The 23,054-nt window shown below is 42.4% G+C and overlaps 1 protein-coding gene across 3 annotated transcripts; it reads right to left on the bottom strand.

Moving 5' to 3' along the window:
* Window positions 1–22,471, bottom strand: ZNF502 (zinc finger protein 502). 3 transcript variants are annotated; one of them, XM_049861921.1, is made up of 3 exons: window positions 7,981–8,903; window positions 4,206–6,920; window positions 1–2,740 (listed from the first exon to the last, which is right to left on the bottom strand). In XM_049861921.1, exon 3 carries the CDS (start codon window positions 2,496–2,498, stop codon window positions 1,623–1,625), a length of 876 nt encoding a protein of 291 aa, XP_049717878.1. In that variant the 5' UTR covers window positions 2,499–2,740; window positions 4,206–6,920; window positions 7,981–8,903; the 3' UTR covers window positions 1–1,622. The 3 variants fall into 3 exon arrangements, with proteins under 3 accessions (XP_049717878.1, XP_049717876.1, XP_049717877.1); XM_049861919.1 differs by lacking the exons at window positions 1–2,740; window positions 4,206–6,920; window positions 7,981–8,903 and adding exons at window positions 12,534–15,941; window positions 16,491–16,604; window positions 22,369–22,471; XM_049861920.1 differs by lacking the exons at window positions 1–2,740; window positions 4,206–6,920; window positions 7,981–8,903 and adding exons at window positions 12,534–15,941; window positions 22,369–22,471.
* Window positions 22,472–23,054: the final 583 nt, after the last annotated feature.

Below are 23,054 nucleotides of genomic sequence, written 5' to 3'. Positions count from 1 at the left end.
TTACAAACAGAAATTTATTTTCTCACAGTTTAGGAGACTAGAAGCCTGAATTCAGGGTACCGGCTCTAGGCGAAGGCTTTCCATCTCTGTCGGCTCTAGAGGAGGTCTTTATGTTTTCTGAGCTGCTGCTCCTGGGTGATCTTGATGTGGCTTGGCTTCTCTCTTCCCCCATCTCTGCTCTGCTGGCTTGTTTAATCTCTTACATCTCCAAAGAGGTTAACTCAAGACAACTCCACACTAATCCTGTCTCACTAACATAACAAAGACAACCCATTCCCAAATGGGATTATAACTACAGGCACAGAGGTTAGGATTTACAACATATTTTTAGAGGACACAATTCAATCCATAACACTGGTGCAAAGGGTTAAGCACATGACCACTAGCCAAAAGGTTGGTGGCTCAAACCCACCCAGAGGTGCCTCAGATGACAGGCCTGGTGATCTGCTTCTGAAAGGTCACAGCCTTGAAAATGCTATGGAACGGGTCTACCCTGCACACATGGGGTTGCCATGAGTCGGAATCAACTGGCAACTTACAACTGTTGTTGGTCAGTGGCGCCACCTACCGACACTTGAGAACTCAGTATCTCCTACCCTCCTTTTCCTTCAAGAGACCCCGTTTAGTGCTGTGCTCCTAAAATTCACAAGTACAGCCACATCTTCCTCAACATGCTCGTACTCTCTATCTCCCACCCCTTGACTAAACGAATGTCTGTCTACTCTCTGCCTTCTGCCCTCTGTTCATGGAAAAGAGAAGCCTAGGGTTTGAAGTGAAACTAGACCCAATAAAACCCCAAACTAAACCCATTGCCGTCAAGTTGATTTCAGCTCATGGCAAGTCTACAGGGCAGGGTAGAACTGTCCCATAAGGTTTCCATAGACCAGCTGGTGGACTTGAACTGCCAACCTTTTTGGTTAACAGTCATAGCTCTTAACCACTGTGCCACCAAAGCTCCAGACCCAATAAAGGGAGGTATCAAAATCTAAAAAAAGCTCTTCCGAATATCCAGAAGTATAATCACAATGCCCAAGCAAACTCCAATGATTTCTTTTTTCTGTGATTAAATCTGATTTTTCTCAAGGATAAACCGGTCTTAAATTGTATTCTGCTATTAAATCTAGACATTATCGTTTAGGCTTCCGTAGATAAGCGTGACATCTTAGCTCAATTATAAGAACGTTCTTGAGAAAAAGTACATTATGAGAACCAAAAAACCTAATGCTAAACTTTTGCTTATTTTCGATAGCCAGATTTTTTTAAATAAGCTTTTGGAACATCCGTAACTCAACACCAACTAATGGCAGCTAATTACTATATACAACTTATTGTATTCTCAAGATAACCCTAGGAAGTATCCCTATTATTCCTTTTTTAAAAAAAAAAAAAAGGGGAAACCGAAGCTCAGTAATTTGCACGTCACAGAACCATTAAGTGGCAAACGGATCAAATTCTGGACAATGTAGTTCTGAGGCCTATTTCTTAACTTTTTAAGATATATTGTCTCTTGCTCAAAATATAAAACATTCATCTAACCTTAGGAGTCTTAAACTCTCAGGAATTTAGAGGGGGAAAAGTGGCATTTTCATAGAAGCCTTTCCACACTCATTGTATCCCAAGTTTTAATCTCCAGCATGAAGCTTCTGATGTCTAACAAGTGCTGAACTGTGCCTAAAGGATTTTCCACATTCAATACATTCATAAGGTTTCTCTCCAGTATGAATTCTGTAATGTTCACTAAGGTGTGCTTGCTTGCGGAAAGTTTTTTCACACTCACTACACTTATAAAGTTTCTCTCCGGTGTGAGTTCTCTCATGTTCAACAAGGGAAGAGCTCTGACTGAAAGCTTTCCCACATTCGGTACATGTATACGGCTTCTCTCCTGAATGGATTCTCTGATGCTGTGTGAGGCATGCACTCTGATTAAAGGCTTTCCCACACTCATTACACTTGTAAGGTTTATCTCCAGAGTGACATCTCTGATGACGAGTAAGGCATATGCTCTGACTGAAGGCTTTGTCACATTCACTGCATTTATAGGGTTTCTCTCCAGTATGAATTCGCAGGTGTTTAGTAAGGGATGGGCTCTGACAAAAGCCTTTTCCACATTCATTGCATTTATAGGGTTTCTCTCCAGTATGAATTCTCAGATGCTGGACAAGGACTGCTTTTGTTTGAAAGGCTTTCTCACATTCATTACATTTATAAGGTTTCTCTCCTGTGTGAATTCTCAGATGCTGAGTGAGATTTGACTGTTTACAGAAACAAGTTCCACATTCACTGCATGTATAGGGCCTCTCTCCTGTGTGAATCCTCTGATGCTGGGTAAGAGATGATCTCTGAGTAAAGCACTTCCCACATTCGCTGCATTTTGAAGTTTTCTTCTGCATGTTAAGTCTCTGGGGTTTCGCTTGGAGTGAAATCTGGCTGGAACTCATGCTGCTTGTAGGACACCGCTGGGGCTTCTCTCCAATAAGTTCGGATTTAGATGAAAGCATCTCTGAAATTCATGATACACGCAAGGTGTTTCCTCAGTAATGATTATCATTAAATAAACACTGTTCTCCTGGGAAGGGTTTGTGTGTGTATGTGGTGTTCTCCCAATCATTCCTACAGAATTTCCCTTCTTCCTTGTTCAGTGTGCATTTTCAGTGGCTCCAAATGAGAAATCCAGATGACCGACCTCTCTGACTCTCCACTTCTTCCTCAGCTAACTTGACACCAAGCTTGGTCTTCCTGCCTGAAAAGAAAAATTACAAAAGCAGCCACTCATTACAGAAGATGCTGAGTATAATGAATTATTATAATGTTGCCAAAACGTCCTGAATCAAATTTGGCTCCCAGGCTTAGGTTTCTACTTTCAGCTCCACCACTGTGTTCACCTGATATATTTATCTTTTGAGGCCTCAGTTTTCTCATGAATAAAATGGTGAGACATTCATTCAATAGATATGTTGAGTACCTACTATGTGCAAGACACTGAGCTAGATGGGGAAAACAGATAAACAGACTCTCAGTGAATATACCAGCCTCACAAAGTTGAGAGGATCAGCTGCGACAATACATTTAAAATCACATCGTAACAGGAAAAGGCCACAGCAACAAAAGAATCTGTTATTAGAACTTGACAATTACAGTAAAAGCCCAACTCTGTGCAAGACAGTCATTCTTTACTCCAGAAAATTAACACTTTTACTAAAACATTATTTTGTCTTCTACTGGAAACCCTGGTGGTGTAGTGGTTAAGTGCTACGGCTGTTAACCAAAGGGTCAACAGTTCAAATCCGCCAGGTGCTCCTTGGAAACTATGGGGCAGTTCTACTCTGTCCTACAGGGTCACTATGAGTCGGAATCAACTCGACAGCACTGGGTATGTACGTAAACCTTTGCATCTAATTGGAAAATATATTCTGTACTGAAATTTTCAATTTCAAAAATACCATTAAGCATTGATATATTAAGAATTGAGAGTTAACATATGGTTTAGTGAATTAGGCATTTTTTTTCAATATTTGGGGGGCAGGCGCAAAAGAAAATGTGCCCTGTGCAGAAAAGGGGACCTGCATTGTAGAATCTTGACTTTATCCTCTTCTCAATAATATGGAAAGTCGTAGCGAGCTGGGAAAAGATTAGAATAGGTGACACAGAGCGGACAGAAATCAGAGGACAGGCAGGAAACAGATTAAATAGCATCAAGTCTTACAAATTCTGTAAAATTTCTTACGACTGATTCTGAAATAGTCAAACACTAAAACCAAGTCCAAGAAATCTGGGTCATCCAGATTTGTGTCCAGAGTGATAAACAGCAGGAAAATATGAGAGACAAGTGTCCTACATTAGGGTAGGTTATGTTTTGGGGAAAGTTACTGCCCATCTTTAGTCTCCACTCCTCCAAAAATATATGAAAAGTAGTTATATCTTCTTGCAACCCTGGTGGCGTAGTGGTTAACAGCCACAGGTGCAAACCAAAAGGTCACCAGTTCGAAACTACCAGGTGCTCCTTGGAAACCGTATGGGGCAGTTCTACTCTGTCCTACAGCGTTGCATGAGTTGAAATTGGCTCAATGGCAATGGCTTAGGTTTCCTGTAAGCATTACCTTGGCAGATTAGTGATAAGGAAAACGAATTTTCCTTCCAAGATTTCAAAGGTGACCCAGGATCTAACTTTTGCTAGGCCCACCTCACATCTTTCCTTATTCACTCACCTGGATAAGGTGTCTCTTTGGGCCTCTCTTTCTCTCCAGAACACTCAGCATCTATAGCTTTCCCCTTACGTCCAATTGGGAAATCTCTAGGTTTGAAAACAAAAGTCACGTACTGAAAGAAAATCAGATATCACTGTGTGTTTACAGAAAAACGAGAGTGAGGTGGTGCATAGGAAAGAAGGTCTCACAGGACAGTGATTTGACTATAGCGTTACAGTCCAGAATTTGGCCCTCACCTTTGTAGCCATAGAAATCCTTCAGAATCTGAATGATGTAGGAAACAGAAAGTCAGTATACAATTACAATGAAAAATTTCTACGCTCCATGTCTAGTGGTTAACACATTCTCTCCACTATAGAAAAATGGTATGAGAATCAAATCAATCTCATCAGGACATTCCTCAGGAAGCACAAAATTGGAGACAGAGAAGAGTACTTGAATAATCTTAATGATATCAAACTCTCAAGCCCTAATGCCCTGGGTAAGAGCACACAGAATCAGAGAACAGAGACTGAGGTGCCACACATCAGGGCAAGCTCCTCACTGGATGGTGCTGAGACATGCAGACATTCTTGCTCTGAGGCCCCGTTTCATTTCAGTTTTCTCATTACACAAGTTACACATGAATGTATCCTCACAGTAAAACACTTGGACAACACAAAAGTATATAGAATAAAAGTTATTTTTATAGTCCTCACCACCCCACCATTCAAACAAACAGATTTCCTTCACCAAACATAATCATTATTAAGTTTGGAGTATATTCTTTTAGTCTTTTTTCTATATATTTTTCCACACACAAATAGAGGTAGATTCTTTTTACCTAAATAAAATCCTTCTATAGGTACTGGTCTGCAATTTGCTTTTTGTATCACATAAGAATGGGTCTTAGAGGTCACTTCATGTTGATATATATGGATCTACTGGGGGCTGAGAGTCAGCTGGCACACACTGCTATATCTGCACCAGCTGTTTACAGTGAGAGGCTGATCTGAGTGGGCAGTGCCTGTACCCACACTGGTTGTTAAATATACTGAGTATCTTGCCTGGACCTCTCTCTCTGTCCTTATCAGTTATATGAACTTCCAGTATGGATATACCATTGTCTTGGTTTGTGAGTGCTGCTGTAAGAGAAATGCCACAAGTGGGTGGTTTTAGAGAACAGAAATTTATTTTCTCAGAGTTTCAGAGGCTGAAAGTCCAAATTCAGGGCACTGGATCTAGAAGAAGGCTTTCTCTCTGTTGGCTCTGGGGAAGATCTCTTTCAGCTTCTGTAGATCCAGCACTCTTTGGCTCGTGGCGATTTCCACATGGCACGTCTCTTCCCCTCCTGCTTGTACTTGGTTCTCTGTGCCCGAGCTGCTCTTTTTATATGTCATAAATTAGTAGGTTTAAGACACATCCTACACTGATATGGCCTAATTAGCATAACAAAAATTAGCATAACAAAGATGACCTTATTCCACTGGTATAGGAAGTAGGATTTTGGGGAGACACACACAATTCAATCCATAACAAGCAGATACAAAGATAGACTCCAGGTGGTTTAAATCAGTAAACACAGAACCAACATTCTAATCACACTTTTACCTCCTTCATTTTTTCTTCCAAGATAAAGTGTTTTTTTTTTCCTATCATACAAAGGGGAAACCCTGGTGGCATAGTGGTTAAGTGCTACAGCTGTTAACCAAGAGGTTAGCAGTTCGAATCTGCCAGGTGCTCCTTGGAAACTCTACGGGGCAATTCCACTCTGTCCTATAGTGTCGCTATCCGTCAGAATCGACTCGACGGCACTGGGTTTTTTTTTTTATCATACAAAGGATATATGCTAGTCTTTGTATATCTATACACGCTATAGATTCTTTGCATAAGATGTTCTATAATTAGTCCAGAAAGGAAATCACTTGAAATCCTACCACCAAGAGAAAATACAGTTGGCTTTTTGATAAACTTTTTTCTAGGCATTTCTCAACGCTTATACACATATACAGACATAAATGTGACACATGTATACATTAGACTATACCAAATTCTTCAGGACATAAATAATCATGATCTATTCACAAAGTTCCTATAACCTGAGATCACTTCGCCCAGCACTATTCTTACTGGGTTTGACGGCATCCAAGTTCCACACTGCCTTTTGACAGCCAGTAACAATGGCAGCTGTGATAATCTAGGCTCTTATTCCAAACAGGTCCAGGAGCCCATTCTACATTTCTGAGGAAACAATTACCTTTGCAATGGGTCTTCCAGTAATTTACCATCAGGTTCCCCAGATCTGACCACTACAGCATGAAGGTATCATTTAGCAATTCAGTGACTAGTTTCAAGGTGTTCCACTAAAAGACTGCAGAGGGGGTAGCTCATCTTGCTACAGTTCAGTTACGTGTAACCAGAAATTAGTGCACTCTCTGTCCTGTCCTATAACCAATTAATTCATAGCCTTCTTCTACATTGGGTCACTATCTAATTTGAGTAAGACACTGCCCATTTCTGGGTAGTCTGTGGTTTAATCTGCAGTGTCTAGGTGTAGCAGTTACTGGTGGGTCCCATTGTAGGTCTGCCGCCACTTGTGAACGAGAACGCCCATAAAAACCCCAACCTCCCCTCTCTAGCTAGATTTCACTTACCCAGTGACAATGTGTTAGGAACACAAACAACACTGACTTGCCTCCTCGGAGCGCTTCTTTTGAAGGGCAGGGATCTGAGGCACTGAGGGAGGAAAAAGAGCCATCCATAAATTATCAGCCTTCTTCCCTCATACTCAGGACTCAGGGCAACCCAAGAACAGCTTCTCCCTAATCAAATGAGTATTTTAAGTCTGAAGGAAAGCACATAATTCTCCTAGAAGAGTATCACTGATGACAAAAGTCGCTAAGTGGGTAGACTTCAGAGACACAGCAACACCCAGAGAAAGAGGGCAGACCCTCTCAAGGACTAAGCATAATGGGATAAATACTGTTTCACAGGAGATAAAGTTGGAGCCTAAAGGCTTCCCAAATCTACTGGAAAATCCACTGATCTCAAAGTCAAAGATTGTGGGGCAATAAGACCAGCACTAGATTGAATCAAGAGGCCTGGATTCTAGTCTCGGCTCTCCCGCTAACTTGTTCAGTGTCCTGAAACAAGTCACTCAGTCTCACCGGATTTGTTTTCTTATCTGTAAAATGAAGGTGGAAAACTAGATAAGTAAGGCCTCTTATTCTGTGTACCAATATTCTGTGACTCTTTAATTCTAAAAATCTCAGGTCCTTTGAGTACATCTTTGATTGTAGCTGATTTTTGCAATTAATTTATTTAAAAAGTACTGAGCACCTACTATGTATCAACCAGTGAGGTCAGCGGTCCTTGTTAACAATGTGCTGAGTCAACAACAGGGCAACTCCCAGCAGTTATTCACCCACAATCGTAGGTGGAGAAATTTCTGGAAAATAATGAGGGCTGCCTCTTCAAATGAAAGAGGGTGGGGAGAGTATGTTGGAAGGTGTTGAGGACCCCTTAACGGACCCCTTCTAATGAAAGGAAAGAATGCTGTATTAGAAGGCAGGGACCTGGTTTCCAGTTTAATCCACCCCAGTCCATTAGAACCCCTATCTGACAGTGAACAAACTTCTTTTCAAACGTTTAGTCTAATATTCAGCTTAAATGTGAACCACACCTCTTCCCTGTGGAAAAACCTGACTTTTCCAAGGTATTTCCTTTCTCTACATTCTCACAGAATTTGCATATCTACTGTAGCACTTTCCATTCAGTGTGTTAATTCTCTACTTACATTTCTGTCTTCCACCACTAAATTTGAAGACAAGTATGGCCGGGGCTCTGAGGTTAGATGCTCTGGGTTGGAATCTCCATTCCACCATTTTTTATCCAAATGGTCCCCGGCAAATTACTAAACCTATGGGTGCGCCACTTTTTTCAACCGTTAAATAGAGATGATATCGACAACTCCTTCACAGGGCTGTGGTGATGAATACATGAGTTAATACATGGAAGGCACTTAGAAAAGTGCCTGGCTGGTAAGTATTCAATAAATAGTACCTGCTGTTAAAATATTATTACCATTATTGCATCTATACGTCTTCACATAGTACCGATTTTGTTAGTTGCTGTTGTGTGCTGGGTCCATTTCAATTCGTAGCGACTCTACACGACAGAGCAGAACTGCCCCCTAGGGTGTCCGAGGCTGTAATCTTTACCGAACAGACTGCCAGGTCTTTCCTCCCGCAGAGCGGCTGGTGGGTTCGAGCCACCGACCTGACCTCACCTTTCGGTCAGCAGCCGAGTGCTTAACCACCGTGCCACTACGGCTCCTTCTGCCACCGGTTAGAGAAGGATAAATACTCAATGAAAGGATAGAGGTAATGACCACACATACATTCTTATCCAACCAGCACAACTCTGCGAAGTGGCAACGGAAGGAATAGTATTTGCTTCCCGGTAATCAGAAAACTAAAGCGCAAGTTCGCTGACTCGCTCAAGTAGACGGAATTGGACACCACGCCTTCCGACTCCTAGACCCGAGTTCTTGAACAATCTTCCGCCTCCCCTCTTCACCGCAAGCTTTCCCCAGGCATCGGGCCTCCGCCCCTAAGGTTCCTGCCCGATCGGAAGGAAGAGGCGCTGCGGTCAGTCGGCCCCCTGGGCCCCAGACCGCAGCCGAGTACAGCAGGAGCCGCTCCCCAGGCAGCGCTGACCCGGCAGCACCTCGCAACACTGCGCCGGAAACACGCCGAGGACGCGCTCCGCTGCGTGACGTCAGCAGCCCGCGCCGGGCGGAGAGCCGTTACCGTCTCCTCTCTAGGAAGGTGGGGGCGGCTGCTTCTGCGTGCCCTGGGGCTGGGGGTTGCTGCGCCCGGCTGGGGAGCCTCCAGAAATGCTTGTAAACCTATCTCAGCCTGCTTTCTCCCAGTGTAAAGAAGCCGAAAGTGAAATTGGGAGTGGACCCAAGGGAGCTCTTAGAAGCAACCAAACCCACTGCCACCGAGGCCGTTCCCACTCATAGCGGCCCTATAGGACAGAATAGAACTGCCCCACAGGGTTTCCAAAGCTGTAATCTTTCTCCCGCTGAGCGGCCAGTGGTTTCGAATGCTGACCTTTCGGTTTGCAGCCCAGCGCTGAACCACTGCGCCACCAGAGCTTATAGGGAGCTCTTACTATGCCAATTCATACCGCCCCCGGCCACATTTATCTTCCTAAAATACTCCTTTTTCCTTGTCATCGCCCTTTGGAGGTTCTGAAGACTTCCACAAGCTGGTCTCAACCTTCCTAACAGATATTCTTTCCTGTCACAAATTGACCTCCTCGCAGGAACTCCAAACACCTTACTTCCTCCATTCACTGCTTGGGTTTAAATCCCAGATTTTCAGTGTGTGAACTTGGGTAAGTTTTACTTCTCTGTGCCTGTCTCCTCACTTATAATATAAAAAAGTGGTACCCAATTCCACAGGGTTGTGAGGATTAAATCAGGTAAAAATTACTAAGAACGTCTGACACTTAAATGTTGAGTAAATGTTAGCCTATCACCTGTTCCTCAAATTCCTGCTCCAGGTCCCATTGTTCCGAGTTGGCTTCTCTACCTTTCCAAACTCAGAGGTGCCCCCTACCCCAAATGCAAAACTTCAGATCTTGCTGGTCCTCATTCAGGAGATACTTGCACACACTCGTTTATCCTGACAGGTGTATCCAGGGATGAATGTGTGGGCAGCAGAGCACCCGACCCACTCCATGAGACTATGCTAACCATCACTTCCCTGGTATGCGGTACATAACAGGCACTCAGTAAATACTTGTCGAAGAAATGAGTGAGATGGCAGCAGTGAAGTTACCTGCTTACATTTCCAGATGGGCTGCTTTCCCAAAACGGAGTCCCTTTGGGAGGCTGAAATTAGGAGTGGAGATGCCAGACTGAAGCCGTTGCAGCCGCACTTACCATAACTGACCAGTTAGAAAGGGGCCCTTTGTAGAAATGCCAGCTGACACGTCAGGGAACAATAATGCCTTACTTTTTACCAAATGCCACATTCTCAGCACTTCTCTGAAATCACACGGCAAATTCTCCCCAAAGCTCTAACATCCCCACAGGTCAGAGAGCCTTAGCCTAGTCATTTTCTATTGCTTTTTAGGCCTTAAAAAAATCTTTAAACCACAGCGTCTGCTGCATGGAAAGTAACTCTGGAGTGCGGTACCCTAGGCAAACCAGGTTCTAGAAACAGGAATCTGGGGCTTAAGAGCAGTTTGGAATATGGGTCTTTGAATGAGATGTGAAAAGTGGATAAGAAGCATGAACATCAAAAATTTTCCACAGAACTAAAATGACGTTAGCCCTGACGTAGCCAGCGGCTGACCAGTAGTGAAACTGGAGCCAGCTGGGGTCAAGGTTAGGTTTCTGCATTACGAAGGGAATAAAGGTCAAAGTGCAAAACCAACTTCTTCCTCACCCTGTAACTCCCAGGCAAGTCTGAGATCCTGAGGGCAAAAAGTTTCTCTATCTCTTGAGCTCCTCCATCCTCAGGAGTGGGGCAAGACTGGAGCTGTAAGTGATCCACTCTGTAACTGCCACAAGTAAAGAGGCACCATGGAGAGGTAAAACCAATAGAGAAATCTGAATGAAGGGGACAAGAAGGACTGGAGTTGAAACTTCACCTGACGTTAGTTACGTAACCTTTCTCTTGTTGTTTTGAGGCTGTAACATGGCCTCCTCCCCGTGTCCTTCTGGAGTTACAAATTAAATTGCAGTGCACCAAGAATCAGCAACACATTCCAGTTTTCATCATATCACTATCCAGTGCAGGCCATGAGCTCAGGAAGTGTTTCCTCTTTGGGATTTCTAAGCTCCAATTGCTCTGCTGTCAAGCCAGCATCATTGTCAGTTCCTACCTATCATATGTCACAGATACTTCAGGTGACATAGCTGTGCCTCTGCAGCTATGTGAATCCTTCTCTTCCTGTTGACCTAACATCAACTCATATGTGACAGCACTTTAACTGTGATGGGACTTTTAAATGCCTAATTTGTTTTTTTGCTACAAAACACCACGTTTTCTTACGGGGTCCTCTACTTAATACAACTACATGCTGTGTGTCTTGGGGAACAGGTCAGGATTCTCCTCTTGGCAAATACTTCATGGCCACACACACTCACCATACCTGTTTTCTAACGGTAACTTTGGGTCCACATCACAACCTGCTGGCTGGCATGAAGAAATGTCTGACTCAATATTTTAGCTGAGTTCAACAAAAATTTATTGAGCACCTTTTAAGTGCCACACATTGTGGACACGAAGATGAATAAATATCACATGTCCTGTGGAGCTAACAGTCCAGTGGGAAGAGGAAAATTTGTAAACAAACCATTACAATACAAAAGAATACAGAAATAATACAAAGTGAATGACATTAGAGACAGCTTTCAGGAGGCGTTGCCTGAGCATATTTATACATGACAAATGAGTTTTGCTGCAAGGAGGAGCAGGGAATGGAATCTGAGGCAACAGGAACAGTACGTTCAATGGCACCTTAGAGTCCAGTTGTAGAATCACAAGGAATTTGCACTATGGAACAGAATGTGCAAGGCAGGGAATGGCAGCTGAGGCTGGAGATGTAGCACAGGCCAAATGAGGAGTCTTGGATGACTTTTTAAGGGCATGTGGCTTTATTTTGAGAGAATAAAGCTGCCATAGTTATGTCTGAGAAGGATCATCCAAATGAAACGTAGATGACCTAATGGGCCAAGAGACTGGAAGAGCTGTAGGAAAATAGAAAATAAACTCTGAAGACCTGACCTAAAGCAAGCAGTGGATATGGCTTCCAGATTTAGAAAATAATGCCAACAGGGTACATTGGTTGATTGGATGTGAAGACTGATTAAGAGAGAAGATTGAGGGGAAGGGCAATAGCTAGGTTTGGGGTCCACCTGGAGTGACAAGGTACATGATGGGCCAGCAAGTGAGAGAAAATCAGAATGCCAAATATGTGCATCAGTGAGAGTACGAAGTGAGGGCAGTGCAAAGAAGCGACGATTTCCTTCCTTTCCTGTTTCCCCAGGATGTGAACATGTGCCAGACTCCCTTAGCATCAGGATTAAATTTTAGAAAATTTCTCACAAGAACTTAGAGATAACGTCTAAGCTAAGCTTTTTCCATTTCTTCCTCAAAAAAATTCTTGACCTATTCTACTTTCCACTCAAGTCTCCAAAGATAGCATATATATATAACTAAGTATATATGTTCCTATACATAAGTTCTTATATATAAGTTCCTAAAAATCTTTTGATGAGCAAGGGTTAATTAAAATATATTTATTCAATAAATAAATACTTACTGAACATTTACTATGTACCAGAAATTAATCCTGTATGTCATTTTTCACTTAGGAATACAGATACATTGAGGTTTGCTTTTATTAGCGTATGTACATATATACTTTTTTTCATGAGTATGAAGTTTTCATAGTATTATTTTTTCCCACAGATATTAATTTTCTCAATTATGAATTCCCCTGTGGCAGGTTTTCAGAGCATCATCTTCACAGCTGGACAGGGACAGTGTATACACTATTTCTGTCACATTCCCATTAATGGAAATTAATGCCCCAAACCAATGCTTATGTGACAGTTCTGGAAAAATCAAAACTCAGTTCTGAACAACCAACCGTTTCAGAATCAACTTAGTTCATTTTAAAAGTCATGCTTTAAAAACTGGCTAAGCCTCGGAGTTCAGAAACTTCATTTCAAATACCAAAGGCTATCCTCCATGTTCCAGAGCTCGGTCTCTGGATAGCAGTAAAGAACATGAAAGAGATTAGAAAAACAAAGGGGAACCCATGCCTTTTCCTGCAAAAGAATAAAATGTCATCATAGTCTGTGGCAAACCATGCTATCTTGATTTTTGGGAATTTAAAAGCAGGTAATTCTCTCTAAAAGTCTTTCCAAATTCCTTTTGTAAGTGTTTACCTGAATATTCCCAACCATCAAGTAATATTCTTGAATATGAATATACGAGAATATAAAATCTATGATTTTAGCCACCAACAGCCTAATTACAGGAAATCCAGCCCTCTCAGCTACAGCTGTCAACACTCACTTTAGAACTAGCCCAAAAGCCTCCCTCCCCCAACTCCAGCCAACCTAAAGGGTCTTCTCCATTAATGTTTTCTCTTCCCTAATGGCCAACAAATTGAGTCCCACTTTGCTTGGGCCTTTTACTCCTAGAAGGGTTCTCTGCCCTGGCTGCAAACCAGTGGTCCCGCCAAACATACAAGACACAGGTGTAAACCTTAGTCTGGGGCACAAATATGTTGGTACCTTGCTCTGTCACACCCAGACTTCCTCCTCAAAGGCCTTATCACCAACAGCTTAGCTCAAACCAATTCTCCCCTGGTAAGCCAGTATCCCTCTGGTACAGAAGTTGGGCCTTCTTCTCCCTATCTCCCTTTCCACAAGCTGGTATCACTGAAGTCTCTCTTGACCTCCTACTTTCTTCTGAGTCTCAAATTCCTCCAAAGCTTGAAAAGATCAGTAAAGATATTTCTCACCCTGATAAGACTTCTTCACTAGCATATCTGAAGGGATCAGCCCAGTTCTTGCCACATATTCCTTTACTAAATTATTGAATACAGATTCTTGCTCTTCACTTGTTCCTGTCTCCCATTCATAGGACCACTTCCCACTGTGCTCTACAGGTCAGGCAGCCTCCCCACAGCAGCACAGAGAGGGCTACCTCAAACACTTGGAGGCTGCTCAGCACTACCTCAGAACTGTTAACACTTTCAGAATGACAAGTAGTGTTTGGGAAAGCACCTCAACCAACTGGCCAGAGAACAGGAGTAACAAGGTGGGGTAGGGCTGTAGCAAAGGAAACACAAGTGCTAGCTTAACAAATGCTAACTCAAGATACAAAGTACATGGCCATGAAGGAGTGGCAACCTGCAAGACTTTATAGGAAAAGCAGGAACTTCCTTTCTACCCTGTATTCCCAGATGCCAACCAGAAATAGGCTCTGCATTCTCCAGGTGCCCACTTCCATTTCTGGAAATACTCTTCTCCAAGCACAGTAGCAAAGACTCCTTTCTCCTTGCCTTCAGGAACTCCATCTGCTCCTCTTCCCCACAGCCATATTCCTAGTCGCTCTCTAAAGAAGCTGTCATACCTAAAATGCCAGGATTATTCACAACTGTGGAGTTTCTGATGTCTGAAAAGGACTGAACTGTGTCTGAAGAATTTCCCACATTCAATGCATTCATAAGGCTTCTCACCAGTATGAATTCTGTAATGTTCACTGAGGTGTGCATACTTGCGGAAGGTTTTCTCACATTCACTACACTTATAGAGCTTCTCACCAGTGTGAGTTCTATGATGTTCAGTGAGAGATGAGCTATGTGCAAAGGCTTTCCCACATTCCTTGCATTTATAGGGCTTCTCGCCAGTATGAATTCTCATATGCTGAGTAAGACAGGTATTCTGATTAAACCCTTTACCACATTCACTGCACTTATAGGGTTTTTCTCCAGTGTGACTTCTCTGATGCCGAGTAAGGCAGATGCTCTGAATGAAAGCTTTACCACATTCACTGCATTTGTAGGGTCTCTCTCCAGTATGAATCCTCTGATGCTTAGTGAGTGGGGTGCTCTGAGTAAAAGCTTTGCCACATTCCTTACATTTATAAGGCTTTTCTCCAGTATGAATTCGTTGGTGTTTGATAAGGGATGGGCTTTGGCAGAAGGCTTTTCCACATTCCTTACATTTATAGGGTTTCTCTCCAGTATGAATTCTCTGATGCTGAGAGAGGTTTGCCTTCGTTTGGAAGGTTTTCCCACATTCATCACATTTATGGGGTTTTTCCCCAGTGTGAATTCTCTGATGCTGTGTAAGATTTGAGTGTTTCCGGAAGGAAGAGCCACATTTATTGCATAAATAAGGCTTCTCACCAGTGTGAATTCTCTGATGATGAATGAGGTGTGTGTTCTGATGGAATGCCTTCCCACACCTGTGACACTTATAAGGTTTCTCTCCAGTGTGAATTCTGTGATGTTCAGTGAGATGTGAGTGATTGCGGAAGGAATTCCCACATTCATGACATTTATAAGGTTTCTCTCCAGTGTGGATTCTCTGATGCTGAGTAAGAAATGATTGACATCGAAACACTTTCCCACACTGTTCACATCCATACGGTTTCACTCCAGTGTGAATCCGTTGATGTTGAACAAGGAATGAGCTACGACTAAAGGCTTTCCCACATTCTTCACATGAGTAGGGTCTCTCCCCAGTATGAGTTCTCTGGTGTTGGGTAAGGGATGAGCTCTGAGTAAAAGTCTTTCCACATTCATTACATTTCCAAGATTTTTTCTGGGTGGAGAGGGTTGGGCATTTACTTTGCTCTGAAATCTCACTGGTGTGTATGCTAGTGGTCTCCCACTGATGCAGGCTCTCTTCTGTAGAAACCCTGAGATGTGGAACAAGGCTTGAGGTCGAAAGCAAGCTTTTTTCGAGGTTATAGTCTTGGCTAATTATTTCCGGAGTTGTTTCCTTGTGGATGAAGGTTATTCCCCCAAAGCCTCCTTCTTGGAAAAGGCATGGCCTGGGAAGCTCTCTGGAAGGGCTTTCCTTCATGCCCTCGCATGCATGTTTTTCTACAAACGTAGAATCCTGGTGTTCATTCTCTTGGAATCTCTCTGCTACTATGCCTGGAGAATCAATTTCAGAGACTTCTTGCTCTGGGGCAGGCCTGTTCTCCCAACCTGAAAGAAATCATCAGAGTAAATGTCTCCTGTGCAGAGCACAGCAGAGGCCTCTGAAGTTGTGTGGACCTAACTCTGACCAGTCTCAGTAACGGCCTGTGAGTAATGGTGAGTAAAAGCAAACAGGGCAAGTAATTCAGAATTAAGTTGCATCTGGGTCAAGTGTTTACCATTAGTGAGGAAAGCCTCACAGAAAAGAGCAGCTACACATACCCAGGGAGTCAGAGACCCACAGGCAATGGAGAAAAAGGAGAAATAACACAAAACAGTAGGCTAAGATTAAGAAAAAACAGGAAACGTGGACAGTTTGTATTCAGACAATGGACAGTCGGAAAATGATAAAGGACAAATCCTGAAAATAAGAGAGAGAAAACGAATACTGGCGAAAAGTTGGCCTTAAGTGACACTCACCTCCAACTCTCCCCCACATCCCTAAAACAGAGGGTAATTTTATCTCTTTAGCTTCTGTCAAGAGTTTCTCTTCCAAGACTTCCAGAGGCTTCCTACTGCCCAGCTATTTCTCCCACTGGTTGTCTCTTGCTCACTCACCTGGGCTGGTCACTCTTGCACTCCCTCTCTCTTCAGCTCCTTGCATATTCAACATCCACAAATCTTCTCTTTGCTTTGACTGGAAAACACCTCAGATCTGGAAAACTAGGGGCCCTGCTCAGAGGGAAAAAAAGGGAGGACGGATATAACTGTCCCAGTAAACAAAAAATGGTAAAAGTTGTCTAAGGTTGCTCCCTAATAACTCATATCAAAGGTGAAGCAACATGAGTGCCTCAGCACGAATTGGAGTTGGCTTGCAATTTTCTGGGTTCACAAACTCCATTTGTCAGCTGTCCAAGAATTGACAGATTCAGACAGACTAAGATACTATCAAATACTCAAGAGCTTGATGGATAAATCAGACTGCCATTTATTACCCTACAATGATAAAGATAATTATGAAATGAATAGGAATATTCACGTCAATTAGTACATTCTATCAAACAATAATCTATATGAAAAGTCAATCAATATAATCAAAAGATGTGTGAGGAAATGGCCTTATAGCAAAGCTAATGCATCAAATCTGATCCATCCACCCCCACTATATGTCCAGGGGCCTGGGCAGTGGTTAGGGAGTCCTCTCTACTTGATAAAAACCAGAGATAGACGGACTGTCCTTGGATGTTATACCAATTAAACAGTTTTTCTTCAGACACAGCTCAATTAAGAGTGTAGGCTGTAGTTTTTTAACAACAAAAAAAAAATTTTGAAATAGTTTTTTGACTTACAAAAAAGTTACAAAGATAGTACAGAGAATTTCTGTGAAGCCTGGTGTTTGAAATGTCTCTCCATATAACCCCGGCGTGAAAAGAATTGCTAACATTATTTCAAGGAAGTAAGAAGACAGAGAAATGGATTTTTACCAGAGTCAGAAGCTCTGCAAGTATGGAAGAACAGAATGAGGCAGCTAAAATACATAATGAGGCTGGTCCTATAGTCTTCTCATTAAAATCTGTGCCTCTCCATTTGATTCTGAAGATCTAAGAGGATCCTATCTGGGCTTTCCTGATCCTCTTACACAGAAGGGGCATGTCTTGGTTACCTATTGCTGCTGTAACAGAAATAGCACAAGTGGACGACTTTAACAAACAGAAATTTATTCTCTCACAGTCCAGGAGGCTAGAAGTCCAGATTCAGGGCGCCAGCTCCCAGGGAAGGCTTTCTGTCTCTATCAGTTCTGGGGGGAGGTCCTTGTCATCAATCTGCCCGATCTAGGAGCTTCTCAGTACAGGGACCCCAGGTGCAAAGGATGTACACCACTTCTGTTGCTTCTTTCTTGGCAGTATTAGGTCCCCTTGCTACCTGCTTGATTCTTTCTTTTATATCTCAAAAGAGACTGACTCAAGATACAAACTAATCCTGTAGATTGAGTCCCACCTCATTAACCTAACTGTCTCTAATCCTGCCTCATTAACATCATAGAGGTTAGGATTTACAACACACAGGACAATCACATCAGATCACAAAACGGTGGACAACCATACAATGCTGGAAATCATGGCCTAGCCAAGTTGACACACATTTTGGGGGGACACAATTCAATCCATAACAAGACAGAAAGGGGGCCTGCCAGCTACCACACAACCCTACAGAGACTCATGCAGTAGACTGAGGTTTAGGTGTAACAGTGCTGGACACTGGAGAACAAACAGGACACAACCCTATCTGCTTGAAGCTTACATCATAGCCAGACAAAGACATTAAACCAGTAATTACAAACACGGGAGGTACAAAAGTACAGAATGCTACAGAATGTAGGGAAACGGGGACCTAGCCTAGTCTGGGAAATTAAGGCTCTCTAAAAAAGGAATAGGCATTAGACAGGTGATAAGAGAAAAGAATATACCAGAGAGATAGAACATAATATACAAAAGGAATCAAGCTTAGCACTTTGGAAGAATGAAAGACAGCCAGTAAGGCCAAAGTATTAAGCACCAGAAATGAGACATGAAGCCCCAGGCAATCAGAGACTAAATCATATAGAACCCTGCAAGCCATTTTAAGGACTTTACCTTAGAAGCTGCAGAAAGCCATAGAAGGGGCATAAAAAGGTTTAAAAACGGAAGTTTTAAGAAAAAAAAAACACATTCCTTTGCCTGTAGTGCAGGGAATGGATTGTGTGTAAAGGGTTGGGGGTGGAGAGGGAAAGATGAACACTGGAAGACCTCTAGGGAAGTTGTTTCAATAATCCAGTAAGGGAACTAGACTAACTAAGAGACAAAATCAGCCAGCCTGGCTGCACATTGAGGGGAGGTGTTCGAGAGAGGAGTCAAGGGTAATTCACCAGTTTTTGGCTTAAGCAACTTGAAACCAGTCCCCTTTAGTGAGCGTGGGAACACTGGCTTGGGGAGGAATAAAATGCATTTAGTTTTGAAAAATCCAAGTTTAGAGGAGGACATACATGTCTAGAGTGGAGGCGAGAGGTGTGGGCTGAAAACATGTATCTAATTTTGCCATAAAGTCATTAATTGAAATCATGGCAGCAACAGTTAAGATTATCAAAGAAGTGTGGCTAGAAAAACCTCGGCAGTGAATCCATAAGTTTAAATTGAAGTTTAACTATGATTTTGATTTAAAAGATTCGAAACACCTTAAGCTGACATGTATGGTAATAAAAAAAGATTATTTATAAATTACGCTGGGACTGGTGCTTAACCACTTGGAATAAAAACACTTAGTGAGGGTCCTACCCCACTCCACATACCAAAACAAATCCAAACTGATAGAAGAGTTAGGTATAAAAAATGAAACCACAAATGAAATGTTAACAAATGATTGTTTCATTATGGGGTTAGGGTAGACTTTTCTAAGCATTATGCAAAAAAGCACAAACAACTAAGGAGACAATGGATAAATTTGACCACGGGGGGAAAAAATTTCTGTATATCTAAAATACTCACAAATAAAATTAAAAGACAAGCTAGGAAAAGTATCTTTGATCTATGTCAAGGGGTAGATAGATCTAATATATAAAGACTTTTTATAAATGAGTTAGCAAAAAGGTAAACTGATAGAAAAGAGGAAAAGTACAACAAATATAACAAGAATGACAAAAGACCAATAAACATATCAAGACAAAGTTCTATCTTTGTGGTAATCAAAGAAATGGGCACTGAAACAATGGTAAATTTTAATGTCAAATTAGAAATCTTATTTTTAATGTTAAAATTCAAGACTGGCAAAAGTACAAGGAAAGAGGTTTTCCTACACCACTGGTAGGAATATAAACTGGTAGCATCTTTCTGGAAGTGATTTGATAAAATACATGGGTTGTAGTTGGGAGGTCATGACACAGAAGACATGTTCAGTACACACAACCCTTGCAATGTCTCTCAGAAACTCTTCAAAGCAATTAGTATGTCATAAAAATCCCTATATCTTTTGACCCAGAAATTCTACTGCTAGAACTTTCTCAAAAAGAGAAGTAACTTCCCCAAAAGGAAAAAAAAACTAAATTATTTTATAAAAACATCCTATAAAAACATCCCCTACGGTGTTGTTGGAAATTATCATTGTTTTACTGTTGAACAGTGAGGTTTAGCAAATTACAGTATTTCCACTTGGTGAAAAATTACATAGCTATGAAGATAATTAAAAATGAATATATGTGACTATTTGGGAAAATATTTGTTTTAGTGTATGAAAAAAAAACAGGATATTAAAATTCTGAAGTACAACATAACATATATATGTTAAAATACGCATATGAATGAGATCAAGAAAGAAAAGTAATCATCACTGTGGTGACATGTGAATTCTGAATGTTTTTCTCTGCTATTTCCTAAACTTCCTCTATACCTACATTTAGTTTTGTAATTTTTTAAACCTCTAAGAATATACATCAAATTGTTAACTGTGATTATCTCTAAGAGATAAGGGTATGGTATACTTTTAAGGCCTTTTTGTAATGTTTCAAAGTTTTCCCACAAAAATGAATAACCTCTGTAATCAGAGGAAAAAGTGAAAAAAACACAGTGAGAATCTGGCACAGAGATTTATATACAAAGATCAAATCGTGACTACAATTGTAAAAACCAGGTAAATGAAAACAGGCATACTGATGATGGCATACCAATATGATAGAATATTATGAAGCTACTGAAAATCAAGTTTTCTAAGACTATTCATGAGAAAATACAATGTTACAACAGGATGATATAAAACAGTGTAAACAAAAATTATAAACACATATACTAGCACTAAACACATATACTAGCACTAAGTAAGCATTCGGTAAACAGAAACTATTACTAATACACAGATACAAACAAACACACACATAGAAAAGGGTATGAAGAAAAATCACCAAAATATTAACATTTATCTCCAGGTCAATTAACAGATGATTTTGCCTTGTACTTTACACTCTTCTATATATTTCACTTTTCCTACAAAAAACATGCATTATTTTTGTAATAAGAAAAAAAATTGCTATTTAAAAAGTGAGAGATCCAGTGGATATGTGGTACTGGCCTCCCATTCTGAATGAGATGAAAAAGGGGTCAGGAAACTTCACTCAGCCACAGCCCAGGTGAGTGGGCCCCGAAGACAGGGGAGTGATCTGAAAAAGGTGACAAATTAGATAGTGTCTATGAGTCCTTCCAGCTCTAACATTCTGTGAATCCTTGATTAAACCAGTTAACTCATAGAAGGCATCTTGTACCTATCACATCTGCAGCCTTGGGTCATTAGGAGCAGTGGGCACTTCCACAAGTTATGTATTCTCTCTGTGCCTCAACTTCTTCATTAAAAACTGCAGATGACAGATTGTTGTGAAGATTAAATAAATTAGCACAACTGCTCCGAACATTGCCTGTCGCACGTTGTTGTGTGCCATTCGAACTCAAAAACCAAACACCAATGAGTCCCCTCTGACTCACAGCAGCCCTACAGGAAGGAAAGAGGAGAACTGCCCCATGGGGTTTCCAAGGCTGTAATTAATCTTTACAGAAGCTGCCACATCTGTCTCCAGGGAGCTGATGGTGGGATCCAACTACCGACCTTTTCAGTTAACAGCTGAGCACTTAACCACTGTGCCACCAGGGCTCACAGCGACTCTACATGAAAGGGACGAGCTGCCCCATAGGGTTTCCTAGGCTGAAATCGTTACGGGAGTAGGTTGCCAGGTGTTCTCTCCTGAAAAGACGGTTGGGTTGGTGAGTTCCAACTGCCAACCTTTCAGTTAGCAGCCAAGGCTCCTTGCCTGGCACATGGTAAGTGCCAAATAAATGTACTTTTACATATTATCACAACTATTGGCTCCCAGCACTAGTCTGGGGGCATCTTCCAATTTGGCAAGCTACAACGTCACTCATTTTGTAACACGCCTCTGAATTCTGTATGTTTGGCAAATACAGTCAGTATCATTTTTTTGCAAGACATACATGCTACCACATACATGCTATTGAGTCTCGTGAAGAAAGCAAGGCATGAATAACTAGGCAATCCAACTTGGAGATGTAGGAACAGACTGTATACTCGGGAATTCTAACCCAGGTCTTGAGACTCCCAGCCCAGTGCGCTTTACACGCCGTCTCCTATGGGGCCGGTTCCTAAGCAAGTGTCTGAGCTGCAGGGTGGGATGGGACTCTGGATGGCGAGTGGCAGAGGCTGGTATCCGGACCGAGAAATCTGACTGAGCCCGAGGATTTCGTTTCCGGACACGGCTCCTATCCTTTGTTCATTCACTCATCACTCAATCATCATTTATTCATTTCCCTATTCCATCATTTTATTAGACATCTCCTGTGTGCCGGGCCCTGGAGACTGCACCGCTGAGGCTGCAGGCTGGGAGCGCCCGCGTCTCGAGCTGCACGCGCAGGCAGCTCCCGCTCGGAACCCGTCCTTTTCCTTCCCCCGGGCCCAGCTCGCTCACCAAGAGAATCGGAGGCTCCCCGCCGGGCCGGAACTGGGGAGGGCGCCCCCGACGCGCACGGCAGCCCAGGGGGCAAGCCCGACCCTCCGCAGCCGGAAGAGCAGTGGCCCGACCGGAAGTGCGTCACAAGCGGCCGCGCGCTTCTCGTGCTCTCTCCGCCGCTTCTCTAGGAAGTGGGAGGGGCGTCTCGATGTGGGCCTCTGAGAAGGCGAACCGGGTCCGTTTTCACTCCGAGCCCTGAGAGCCCATCAGGGACCGCCGTGACCCGGAAAACAGTGGCTACCTCATCCCCTATGGAGACCGGAGATGGGGACATTAGATATGGAAAGCGTACTGAATAGGCGCCAGAATGGGTCATCTCAGTAAGGGACTAATATATTCTATCTGCTCATAATTATTTTGTGAGCTCAAGGACCCTAATTAAGAACCTTCAATAATCCCCTAAATAGTCAGAATAAAAGACTAACTCCCAATAGAGGCCCACACACACTGACCGCAACTAGCAACATCTATAATTCGGCTATTATTCATACACATTTTCCTCTAACATAACTGAGTTCTCATTGGCTCCCTGAAATCGCTTTCCTGGTTCTGATCTGACTCTTTTTTTCCAGAATTTGCCCCTTTGGAATATTACCCCTCCCCTTTATTTGTTCTCTCCGCATCTCAGCCGTCCAAGTCATAGT

Source organism: Elephas maximus, chromosome 20, assembly GCF_024166365.1.
Source record: "Elephas maximus indicus isolate mEleMax1 chromosome 20, mEleMax1 primary haplotype, whole genome shotgun sequence".
Lineage (NCBI taxonomy): Eukaryota > Metazoa > Chordata > Mammalia > Proboscidea > Elephantidae > Elephas > Elephas maximus.
The sequence above is the reverse complement of the archived record's forward strand: the minus strand, read 5'-3'. Positions and strand labels throughout refer to the sequence as shown.